Source organism: Dermacentor silvarum, chromosome 3 (assembly GCF_013339745.2).
Source record: "Dermacentor silvarum isolate Dsil-2018 chromosome 3, BIME_Dsil_1.4, whole genome shotgun sequence".
In the NCBI taxonomy this organism is placed as follows: domain Eukaryota; kingdom Metazoa; phylum Arthropoda; class Arachnida; order Ixodida; family Ixodidae; genus Dermacentor; species Dermacentor silvarum.
Genome location: NC_051156.1, coordinates 157,207,176 through 157,220,271, shown reverse-complemented (window position 1 = coordinate 157,220,271; position 13,096 = coordinate 157,207,176). Strand labels below are relative to the sequence as shown.

The following is a 13,096-nucleotide window of genomic DNA, read 5'->3' as shown; positions in this document are numbered from 1 at the left end:
TCATCCCGAAACACCCCAGTCGCGCAGGCCCACCGCGTGACGCAAGGCGTTAATGAACAAAATTGAATTTCTCAAAGTAAAATCCGCCAGAAAAATCGTGGAGTACGACTTACCCACAACCTACAGATGTGATATGTTTGATTCTACATGCTTGATTCTCAGGACAAATTTGAGAGGGGTCGCTAATCCAGGGTTCGTTGCTGAGACCGCGTTAAACCGCTTGGAAACTGGGATTGCCAAACTTATGCTATTTTTCTATTACCGTATCCATTGTTCACCATTGGGCCTTTCACCGGCTTGTCAGGCTATTTTTCTCTTCTCTTTCGCTATATTCCAAATGCAGGGCGAAGAAATTGTGCCGGGAAAGGGAGCTTTTCGACAACGCGGCCGAAGTATGAGCGCCATCCCTCCCCTATTTCGCTGTCTTCCGTTTGCAGGAGTTCAATTGGAGTTTCGTTTGGGGCGCCATCCCCTCCCCCTATTTCCCGTTGCTATCCTCTCTCAAGCGTTCCTCCTCCCCGAACTCCCCCGCACTCCCGGCGCTTTCAACTCACCTCTCGTGGCGCCTCTCCGTCTGTCGATTGGCCACCCCAACACCCGGTCACGTGGCTGCCGGAACGCGCTTCCATATAAGCGCGCACTCGCGCGAGCCCCAATCTCACAGCGTTTGCGCTGCAAGCTACCAATCGTTCGCTGTTCACTTCGTCTGCAAGGGTCGCGTTGTCACAAAAAAACGTGCGATCAGTCCGCGGACGGTGATAGACCCTATCGCGGCGTTTGATTGTTGGGCAGTCTGTGAACCGGGAAGCGTGAATTAGGAAGGGCAAAGAGCTTCTTCAGAGTGCAGAAAATAGTTGTTGAAGACAAAAACTAAAATCTGTTCCCTTATTTGAAACTCGCTGGAACCTGGTTGGCGCCTCGTATCGAAAGAAAGCTCGTAGATTAAACTCACGTCCCAACAAAGAAGGCTAGAAGTTAAGAAACAGGTGTCTCTGCGTGTCCGCCCGCACTCCGATTGCGTCTTCAACCATGACGTCTGTCTTCACTGTGCTCCTACTGGCCACCGTTTCACTGTGCCCCGCCCTCAACGTAAGTGGTCTTCTGCTCTGAATGCTTGACTGCATGAAGTCACTGATGCGTTCGTGCAATGGAAGACGTAACGCAGGTTAAAGAAATACGACAACGCACAACCTCCACTATTCCTAATTCTTTGAAAACTTCGAATTATGAAATTTTGCCGAATGTGCCCGAGCACTGTGCTGTGTGACATTTGCAGTGGTTTTTACGTTCCTCATGTTTCAGCCTATTTTGTTGACAAGTCAAAGGAGTAAATAGCACTTAGCAATAAATTAGTGCAACATATGTACCTTCTTGAAGATAATTTATACGGCACATTCAAGTGAACTAGTGCGAGTTAAGGTAATGATGCCAGTGGCGTTGCACGAGTCTGTGCATGAAAACTAATTGCGGTGCCGCATAAAGATCTTACGTGATCGTATACATATAGCTGATGTGCTTATATAATTAGCGTTACTCCTCTTCATTCGCACTTGCTACGCTGAAGACAAAATTCTGGTGCATGCTCCAACTATATATCTACAAGAACAAATATATTGCATTTTAAAATTGCTCCTCATGGTTGTCCAGTGGGTGACGCACTTTTGAAACTATCTTTGGCACAGCCTTGCCACCTAATTCTACAAAATTCAATCAAATGCCATCGATTTTAACAAGTCTAGACATGAAGGAGCCGGTTACTGTGTTTAAATTGTTGTATTTTCTTTGTTTCTTCGCAAACTGGCGTCAAAAATCTTCATTAATATTCTGAAGTGTCATTTTCGCAATATTTCAAGAACAGGACACTGTTAGTCTCTCCGCACGATAAACACCGTCAAGAGCTCTGCGAATAATGCCAACTTTACTTACACTTGTATTGTGGATAATAGCGCTGTCATTACATAAACGTTATGTGATCGCGCGCATGAAATCTGTACCGATAATAATGCTATCACAAAATTAAACGTCGCAGACAGCAGCCTGTTCGTAGTAGTACCTGTACTACTTAAAAGTAAGCTGCATGTAAGTAATTAGGGCGCCATATAAAGATTGGTAGAACGTTCTATCAAATTTTTTTTAATTCAGAACATTGCTTTGTGTATTGCTTGGACTTGCTTTTGGGCGCTGTCCATATCCTTAATATAAAACGTTAGCTCTACATCAGAGCGTTGTATGGCTAGATTGTTTGAAGAGGTGGAAAAAACTAAATTACTTTGCAGAAAACTGTGACTGATTTGACTTGAGACAGCAAGTGTTATTTCTCTTGCGCATGGTGTTGCTGACGTAGGGCTCGCGCTGAGATATTGCCACTTGACCTGTACGCTGACGAACTTGCCCTATCAAGGAACATATAATACGCAATTGTCATGAAGCATCTGTATCTATTGCAGCGCGGTATTAGGGCGCCATCCAGAATTCACTCGGCTAATGAGAGCTGCTGCTTGCAAGGTTTCCATGCACGCCTCTGGGTCGTTTTTACTCTTTTTTTATTTAGTTTTTGCATGAATAGGTATATATGACACACAAGAGGTTTCCGACATCTTGACGCAAACAAGTGCAAGCACGCAATATAACTTGTTATCGCAAATACAACGCCAACTGAGTGCATGTCTCTGTGGCCCATTTGATACACAAGATGCTTAAGAGGCCCGTATTCACCAGTGCTAACACTAAATGTAAATTGCTATCGGAAGTTAAACTGTTAAGCCATGGTGAAATTATTCACATGTGCCCATTCATCATGTGTTCAATGCGCGAGTCGGTTGCAAACGCCATGACTAGTATAAATCCATACGGTATTGTTTTCCAGCTTTACTCCGAGGGCAACATATTTCTTTTTTTATATATAAGTGTCAATTTTGAAGCGTTTCATGCCTGAAAAGGCCTACTTTATGATCACCTTGCCTCGAACAAACAAATAATATGAAGAAAGCAAAGAACTGCAGAAAACTAGCAAGACGCTGTCGAGCAATTCTGTACAATAAGAACAAAAATAGTAACAACCAAATTTTTAAAACGTTTTCTTTATAGAGACACATGACGCTGGTATGCTCAACATTCAATCCATAGAGGTATTCTGCTCTCCTTCGCAAAGGGTTAAATAAGCGGAATGGTTAATAAAATGAAAACAAAGCGGAAGGGAAGGATAATGTGAGTGTAGGCGCTGGGAAGCGATAGCAAAACTAATACTCCGTAATTCTTTACCTGCATTTACTGAATGCTGCGTGCACTTTTCAAGGGGATACCGGCATTGGAATAACTTCATCGCAGCCGTGATGTCGGATAAGAATAATCTGCAGCTGGTAGGACACCCTCGATTCGAGATACTACTAATGAGTTAAGTTGCACAGTGAACGAAATTTCAAATCCTGGTATTAACAAAAATAAAGAAGCTGCATTACCTTTAAATGTATTAATGGTGTTTTAAGGTCTAATGTATTAATGGCGTCTTAAAGTCTCTAATTAAAGTAATGGTGTCTAAACAGGAAGCATTTACAGGATGTCATAAACGTGGGGGTCGCAATGCACTATGCCTATGACACGGTGTCCGTGCCTCCGTATCAAGAGACTTCGCTTTAGCACAACACAAGCCAGAAGTAACAGTTTCGTATCTTGAAGATGCACTATCTCAACACGGCATCTCTCCGTAGATGTCTTGAATTCGCTTCGAGTTATTGGTGATATTTCTTTTCACCTTAGAAAGCGAGGGCTAATGTTCAAGTCTTGCGCGATCTCATGAATTTGGGAGGAACAGTCTGGAGAAATTGCTTGACATTTAGTCAACGTCTTCAGTCTGCGTGCTACAGTTTTTAAGTTTATTGCAATGCGCCCCATTAAATTACCTGTTTCCGGAACGTGAGTTTTCAGCGTTGTATTAGTAGCATATAAACTTCAACCTTTGCTGAATTAACTACGCAGTTGTTTCATTGACGACGGGCACATAGAAAACTTCTCATGCGAGAGAGAGAAACAAAGAAGCACGGGGGTTATCCAAGGACTTGCGCGGTCTGCTACCCAACAATTGAGGCGAGTGAAAAAGGGTGGAACAGGTAAGAAGGAAAGATGAGAAAAAAATAAAGGGGCAGTCATTGTCAACACGCACGTAGAGTAATGTTCGCAAACATTTACAAGTGGTTCTATGCAGTCCAGTCACCTTCAAGAGGTGCAGTAGGACTTTTGTTGCCTTGCGGATGGCCAAGGCCAAGGATGGATGGCCAATATTAGGCCAAGGTTCCAGAATCCGTTCTTGCGTGAGTGGTCTGCCATTTAAGAGGCTGAGCCTGGTTTGCAGAGCAGATCGCTGTGCATCAAAGGATGGGAAGTAGCCCGAAAGTGTTTTATTGTCTAGTCGTACCAGTAGAAATTTGCACGCCACACTGCTGACCCTTCCTATTTGGAATAGGAATGTAAAATGAACTGCAGTGAAAAGATACTTCGAGACTTATGTCGCACTGAACGAGTACAGCTGAACACACAGTAAGGTTTTCAATTTATATATCTAAGTAGCCAATTGCTGTATACAATACTACAAACGTAAGTCACCAGGGCATAGCTGTTGTTTAATAAAACCAGTAATTCATTATTTCCTTGGCGTTAAGACAGGAAAAAATATAACGCCAATAAGAGATACATTAAAGCGATATGTTCTAGAATAATTATTATAGCGTCAGGTTATACACGGTGCGTTTTTAAAACGATGGTTTATATGTCTAGGCGAAATCGTATATGGCTAGGCGAAATCGGCTGTGTACAGAAAACTATCATCAGCAGCATTGGCTCGAACGTGGTCGTCTTCCTCCGCAGCTGGCTTGTTGGTGCCCCTCGGGTTGCCCTCGTGCTCGTGCTCGTCACGGGCTCGTGCCACTGCTCCCGCGTTCGTCGTCGTCGTCTTCTTCCACGGCTGGCTGCGTTGTCACTCATCATTCCAGCGTAGAATTTCACTTCTTTTTGGTCGTCGTAATGGGCAGGCCTCGTTTACGGGGGTATGAGCCATTCATTGTCTTACGTAACGGACAGATTTAATTTTGAAGGAATTTAATTTCGAAGAATCGCAAGCGGCAATGGGCGGGCGAATGCTCCTAACCACGCCGCCGAGCAAACTCGAGAAATTTATTCATCGAGTGACCTAGTTCTCTCCGTCGCAGTCGAACTTGTGGGTAACCTCATAATTGACACATTCTTTAATGAACCGTCGGGATTGAACCAGTGATAAACACCGGGGCCGCACATTTAAGCTTCGCTGGTTAACCATCTTCACGGAGCAGAAGTGCCGACGAATTTTTAAAGAAATATGCAGACAATTTATAAAGAAGTCACAGGCCTGCGGGGCACACATAGCACAGTCACAGCGTAAGCAGGAGGAGAGCCTCCATAGGAGCTCCATTTTCGGCAGCACGCACTAGAGGGCTCATACCTAAGCGTAGCCAACCTGGCACTTCATCAGATCAGTTTCAAGGAGAGGCTGACGAACATCGATGCTAACAATGTGAGTTTGAGAAGGCCTGTGCCCAAAAAATTGCTAATAAACGTTTCGTTAGAGCCTTGAGGGCAGTTTTCATATGGCCGATATGGAGGCAGTCACAGTTTATTGCAACCAAATATTTTAAAATTATTAAAATGGCACCTAGCTTGAGATATTCATGACCGGGTTTCAACGCTCACTCCAGGCAACATCGAAACCTAGCTCGTCGGGTGCGCAAGAAATTCAGCCCAGCAATTACGTAAGACGGAAACGCCTCAATTGTGAGGAAAATGGTGACGAAGTTTGAAACTGAACGCTGTGGCGAGGTGTGGCAGATACTGATGCGACACGTCTTGCCTGGCAAACAGCTGCCCCGACTTGTGTGTCAGTATTTTCCCCGACATGCCATCATTCGAACTTCGTCATGCACTTCATCACGGGCTGTTTCCGTCTGACATAGCAGCGGGGTAGGCTCGTTTTCGATATTGCCCTGAATTGAACGGTGAAATTTGCTAATGAATATCTTAAATTAGGTACGATTTTGAAGTTTCTTTTTGCGTTGCACTAAAATGTGACTGCTTCGAAATTTGCCATATAAACACTACCCCGAAGGCTCTAATAAAAGACATCCGGCAACAAATATTTGTTAATGAGCCTTTTGAAACTTACGTTATGAGCTCGAAATTATGTTCACCGCGGCTAGGAACTCATCTGGAAAAAACGCCACACCCTTGCTACGCTAATGGGATTTTTATAAAGAAATCTGGATAGGTCGAATAAAATACATCCTTTACAATGAGCACGCAATACTCGCCTCATCAGCGCTCTATGACCCGGTAGAAATGTTGCTTCCGGTGTCGGAAATCGAAGCCGGGGTTTTGAGTTCAAGTGCAGGACGCCTTATTAACAAATCAATTTTTTTGTGTGTGTGCGACTGTGCGTGTCGTTACTATCGTCCGGGTCTTTATTGCTGCGTCACAATAATTTTCAAAATCATACACCAACTAACCAACCGGCGTGTTGTAATATGCCACAAATACTCCTTCACGGGTTGTTTAATGAAAAGGTAAACCATGTTATACACACGTAGCACGCCAACGACTCCCGAGATATCAAAAATTGCGCAGAAACAACACGAAGAACAGGACGTACACTGTAAATCAATTTGAAGCTTTACGGGTACTTTCTGTTTATAATTCACCCTAGTACACTCTTTAGGGGTGTAAGGGTGTTACTTACTGACGAATGTAGACCCTTAAGAACCTTTAAGCGTGCAAATTGGTTTACACTCTTAAAAAAGCTTGCACCCTGTGGGGCTTACCTTGTCCCACAACGATAATCGCCAGCTACCTTGCTGGCATTTCTATTATTGAAAACGCTGATCTCGCAACTTTCCTCTCAAGAATGCTATGTCGCGCTGATAACGGGCATTTCGTTCGTGAGCTGGAAGTACCGGGGCACAGCGTTAAAGAAAAGAAAGGCGCGCAAAATAGATGACGATTATCATTCTGGGACGAGATAAGCCCCGGAGGGTGCAAACTTTTTTGAGAGTGTACAGTGCAAGGGACGGTCAGACAGCCCAAAGTACGGCCCTTACATCCTGTTCTTTGCTCGGTTTCGGCTCATTTCATGATCCAACGGGCCAAAATGCACACGCCTTCTGCATACTAATAAGAAATTCTGTAAGAAGCGCCTCCATTCCACCCTGTGAAAGTGGATGTACAGCAAAGCTGTTGCCGACGTTGGAGAAGCGCCAACACCACAAGCGACGCAGCTCAAGGGCGCGCGCGTGTACCGAAGAGCAGCATACGTTCTCATTCCTGTAGACCTTCTGCCAAGCGTAAGTGCATTATTGAACTAATTCAACTTTTCAAAGTACCTTACGACTTACACAAAGTACGACAAAGTACACAAGCTGCAGACGTGATTGCTTCGGACTGTAATTCGAATGTACAACAATAAGGGAATCGTCACGTGATGATTTCAACTGACATAATCTGATGATGTCATCTTGACAAACGGGACATCACGCGACAACGTCTTCATGTAGAGATGATGCCACCTGATGACGTCATGTGAGGCCTCTTGGAGAAGCAGCACACTGTGCGCAGTCTCCGGGATCGGCCCACATTTGTTGTGAGAGTCAGCGCACGCGGATATGAAAAATCCCGACCAACTATAAGCTAACATTTTCGCTGATAAAGGATCCGCGGTTTCACGAGCCAAAAGCACCATAGTGACAAGTGTACTTATCCTTTTCTCTGTTACTGCATTGCACCAGCTAACAACTTAAAGAGGCCCTGAACCACTTTTTATTGAAGTGGACAACGGCGTTTGAAGTCAAAATAAGCCATTTCAGAAATACTTTGCCGCAAAAAGTACTTCAATGCGTTCCGCAGAAGAGGTGTGATTGGCAATCAAACATGACCTCCGCTGTGCTCCCATTCCTTCTTCAATTCCTTGCACTGCGAAGGCTACGGTGGAGTCGGGCGGGGCTACAACGCTCCACCTTCGAGATGTCACCGTGGCGCGCAGTTCAAATTTCATTTTGCATGTTAACGTAGACTGCCACGACTTCCGATTTTGGTGCCTACGACGCGCTAAACGTAATCCAAACGCGGTGGTCCTCAGCGAGCCACAGCGCGCTTAGCCAGTGGACTCGTGGCAGCACCTCGCCGCCGCCGCGCTGTAGCCGACCGCAGCAACCAATAGAAGCCGCGTATAGGAACGTTCTTTATTACGAAATAAAGCAAACAGAAAAGTGTGAGGATCAAGGGTTCTGTTGAAACGGGAGCGTACGTTTGAAAGAAAGGTCATTTCGCGCTCCGCTTGCGAGCTCCATGCACCACGTACGGCAGCAAAACTTGGCTGTGATATTCACAGCAGCGTATGCTACCCGCGAACAATGTTGTTTCACCAAGCCCGAGGAGTGGTGCAGGGCCTATTTAAAGTCATGACTCAGCGCAAGAAGTACTTGCATGATTTGCAACTTACTCGAAGGTTATAGTTGATTCTATCTGCTGCGTATGTCCTCGCCGAACCTTCTGTAATCAGATTGTAAGGGCGACTCGAATTGTGTAGCAGTTGCTGGAAGGCACGCGGGCACCAGCGATTACGCTGGAACCTTAGACGCGTCAGGTATAAAAGTCATGCCCTTGACCCGCAGAGTAAGATTTCGACCACCGCCGACGGTGCTCACCGCTATAGTTGTGCGTCGAGTGTCACTTGCGTTTGTGGGCACAGGTTCGCCCAATAAATCGATTCACAGTTTTGCCTATACTGTTCTTCACCTTCACTACAACGTCACTACAGGATATCATGAAGGGCGTCGTAAGAGGGATTAATATTGTCAGCCTAGGATTCTTTAACATGCATGCACCCAAATCTAAGGACACGGACATTTTCTAATTTAGCCACTATTGAATCGAACTATGGATTTGGCCACCAGGAATCAAACCCGCTACCTCGGGATTAATAGCGCAACGCCATAGCCCAACCACGGCTGATCGGCACCAAATGATGGCCGGGAGATCCATAAATATGCATATATAGCACAATTCAGGTAACTCTATCCTCTCTCATTCACGACTGCTTAACGGATGCCACATTGAGTACTGCTTGAGCCCGCGCGTCATTAAGAAGTCGTCGATGTACTGGCACATAATGCTTACGTTTTGTGCCATTACATCGTCACAGGCTATCTTTGGCTTGTGAAACAACACCGGTGTGGCTGCGGAACGAACACAAACGCACACTCACTCACTCAGGAGCGCTCGCACACATAAACGCTCGCACACACACCCGCACGCACGCAGGCACGCGCGCACTAACACACTCATTTACAGACTCACGGAAATTTTACCGTAGAGGGAATTCGAAGACAAAAAAAAAAAAATTCGCCGCCAATTACGATACTCCCTAGTCCGAAATTTCAGCGCAGCTCTTTAGGTATATTAAATTCCACCGGTTGCGTCCCTCATTGTTCAGAATGAGAGCGTGAACACGTAAACGCGTGGCTCGTGCGGAGCGCATTCTCTAGCGGTGGCGGCGCAGGCGAACTTGCGCATGCGCAGTGGGTCTGAAGCTATCACTAGCGTTTTCTTTCTATATATGGTATCAGTGAACGTGCTCGCTGCATGCCTTAGCAATGGCGTTATCGGCGACCGGGTGACTGCGCACGCTGCTATGGCGCCAACTCGTAGCGGGTCACCGCCGTGGTGCGCGTCTCGTGCGGAACTCCGTTTTCCTCCTCACCCTTTCGCCATGCTTTCCTAGGAAAATCCAGCTTTTCTCCTCATGATACTGCTGCACCCTCCTTCTCCGCGTTCCTCCCCGCGCTCTCTTCGCTAGCGCCGTCTTTCACCCTCCGCTGTGCTCCGCTCGTTCGTTCTGCCAGTTGCGCCGAGGCCTACGCCGAGGCCGACGGTCAACGCAGGAACAGTCACCTAAGAGCTCCGCTCTAAAATACCGTCAGAACCCAGCTCACGACGATTGTCGACGGTAATGTGTGAGAATTGAATCAATACAGCGCCACAACGTATTGCCACCGTCGAAGCGAGTTATTTTTGGGGGTGCACTGCAGTGGGTACTCCTCTTCCGCGCTTCCATAAGAACACTCGGTGCCATCTAGTTCCGCCGCTGCGAAGCCTGTGCGTGGCGTCCCAAATTAATGGCGAGCCGGCGCGCGCGAACGCTGAAAAGCACATACTCAGGGACTCAAGTTGGCGAGAACCTCATTGAAGAGCGGCACATACGCAGAGCATCCTTGACACAGATCGCTAAAGCGTCGGGGTAAAAGGCCTTCTTCGAAAAGTCGCACGTACGCGCTGCATTCGTGGCGCAGCCTGCTAATGCGTTCGAATTGCTGTCCTCGAAGGACCCTTGTGACGTCGGTTCGATTCCGTTCATGATCGTGGACATTACGTGATCTTTTCGTGATCCAAGTTTGCATCAGAGAGGTTCATTGAAGACCAGCACAGACCGAGGGGCACATACCCAGTGCTCCAGGTCGACGTCAAAGAGTTCCTTCGAACAGCGGTACTTACTCAGTCTCGCATCTTTCAGTAAGCCACGTAGGCGCGTAAAATAAGTTAATTGAAGAGCAGAATGTAAGTAAAGATTGCCAAATACGCAGTGACCAAAAATGGTTGGTTTCGAACCATGTTGCCTCACACAGAAGCATGGCGCCATACCTATTCGATCTTGAACTACCCATGACCCAGGTAAGTGGGAAAACGATTCCATACAAACAAAGATGAATACTTAGACAGATAGCCACCAGAAAGAGTGTGAAGTACCCCAAGAGTGCTAATGCATTAAAAACTGAATGAAGTTTGTTCCGTTGTGCTTGTTTCGGGAAACTCAAACATCAGTGACATCACGCTGTCATGAAACTAAGACAAAAAAAAGCTAGAGAAATGTGAAGAAAACAGGAAATATCTTGCTAACGACAAAAACCACGTAAAAGCTAAGAAAATTAGGGCGAAAATTCAAAGACCTTAAGCAAGCCATTATAATAAAACGCACACCGCAGCATTGCGAAACAGCTGGTTTTTGAGCCAGAATATATTCTGCAAATATCTGTCAAAGAAAAAAAGCTCCTGAAAAATATATCAAATAAAACACGCCAGGCCCAGAACCTACTGTTGTTGCATCCTCGCTCGTTATAGCACCTGTTGAATGCAAGTTCTGCTTTAAGATCCGGGTGATTTATGCAGGAGAAAGAATATTTTTTTTAAAGTGAGAGATTCTAAAAGCAGTCCATACCCTCCCCCCCTGCTGAGATGTATTGATCTTCTGAGGCGCTTTGAATAACGAGCGGAGATTGGATACATTAGTTGCTAGGCCTCTGACTGCATTTCGAAATATCAGCACTTGGTGTCAAGCAGTGCTAGTGCTATCAAACAATTACTCTCAGAAACAATGGAGAAGAAAGTGCATCGGTGCTCGATTCCCGATTCAATCGATGCGAGACGCCAAAAATATCAGAGATAAAAACCATGCGCTTCTCATGTTTGCACGCCTTTTCTTTTACTGATGGTCCCTTATGAGTCGGCAGGCTCTTACTCGAAAAGGAGACAAGAAAGGTGCACTAATGTTCGCAGTGCTATCGGCGACTGCACGGGCACTAATGGAAAAGTGCCCAAAGTAGAGTTCCGCAACACAACAGACAGTTGGGGCAGGATGAGCGAGCAATAGAACCTCGCGGTCAATTGATTGAGAGCTTACTATCTGTGCAGTAGTTGTAAATGTTGCCAACCTGACATATCAAAGCGAGCTCGAGCAGTGCCACTCTATCGTCAACTGTATCGGGAGACCTTAATTTGCTGAGGCGATGGCGCCAGGTGATATGATGCCACTTCAGGAGCGCAGCATTACAACAATCTACAATTGTCATAGTTAAGATTGGAATTAGAAATAGAGGTGCAAGTTCTCTTTGTTGAATTGGATTCTTGTTTGCCGAGTTTCTTTTAATGCAATTAGCTCTTCAATCCTTTCACTTCTTAGCCAAAGCAGTTGCGAATCGCTGTCAATAACACTTCCATTTTGCACCTACTCGTTGTCTCTACACTTTTCTAAGGGGTTGTCGCTATTCTGTAATTAAATGCCTTGGGCCTAATGGAAAGCACAGAATAAACGCACGCAATTGACGCCAGGAAATTGTAGTTGTTTTATTGTCATGTGGGCCGTTTCTTTAATACTAGTGGTGTACTCGTAGTTCTTAACCAAATATGCTGTAATTCAACGACCCTCCTCGTCATGCTTCTGTACTACTCTCATTGACATATCTCGGTGCGTTAGGGTTGAATATATTCAAGGCTAAAATGCAACTTCACGTTTATTCAAAGAGCTCACGGCTAAACGAAACGAACTTTGAACTCAACTTCAATTGTTCCCCTAGAGCACGTGCTTCAAAGAAGTCATAGACATTTACACCTGAAAACAATCTATTTTCAAACATTTTCTCCTATTTTCCTTGATTCCGAGAACATGCAACTGGCCACTCTCTTTGTTTGACCAGTATAAAACATTAACGAATGTGCCTTTTCTCGGGACGTCTTAGGTAAAATGTTTAGCTTGGAGGAACAATGCTTAATTCTTAGCAGGAGCACTCGTTGCATATTGCAATGCCGTGCCGAAAGTCTTTCCTTTGCTTCTTTTCTTTTTTTTTGTCGGCATGTATGCAACCTGACACGTGCTGCGCAGTCAAAGCTACGTATCTGCTGAAATGTCTATCTGCTAGCGAATGTGGGTAGCAAGGGCTTTTTTCTAGTGAAATTGAAAATATGTGAATCGTTAATTAAGAAAGAGAGCAAATAACTGTGTACTAAAGCGGGCCTGTGTGGATAAATAAACTTAAGGGAAAACTCTAGAAAACAGAATTCTCTGTTTTAGCTTTTATTCAGTAAAAAAAAAACAAAGACACACGGGAATTCCTTAGAAGCTCATGCAGAACAACGTTGGGAATATTTTAACATCGAAGCTGGTTAAGCTATCAGTAAAACCGTGCTCGTCGTCTGAAAAAGCCTCACCTGCTCCTACTTCGCCAAGCTCCGCCCATCTGCTTAGACACTGCGC

General features: G+C 45.4%; 1 protein-coding gene across 1 annotated transcript in view; it reads left to right on the top strand.

Annotated features, from left to right (window-relative positions):
* The first annotated feature begins 677 nt into the window (after positions 1-677).
* LOC119445959 (uncharacterized) overlaps positions 678-13,096 on the top strand; it is a 76,751-nt gene continuing 64,332 nt past the window's right edge. The window contains exon 1 of the mRNA XM_037710261.2: positions 678-1,089. Coding sequence (XP_037566189.1) covers positions 1,030-1,089 — 60 coding nt within the window. The 5' untranslated portion in view covers positions 678-1,029. The remainder of the gene's footprint in view (positions 1,090-13,096) is intronic.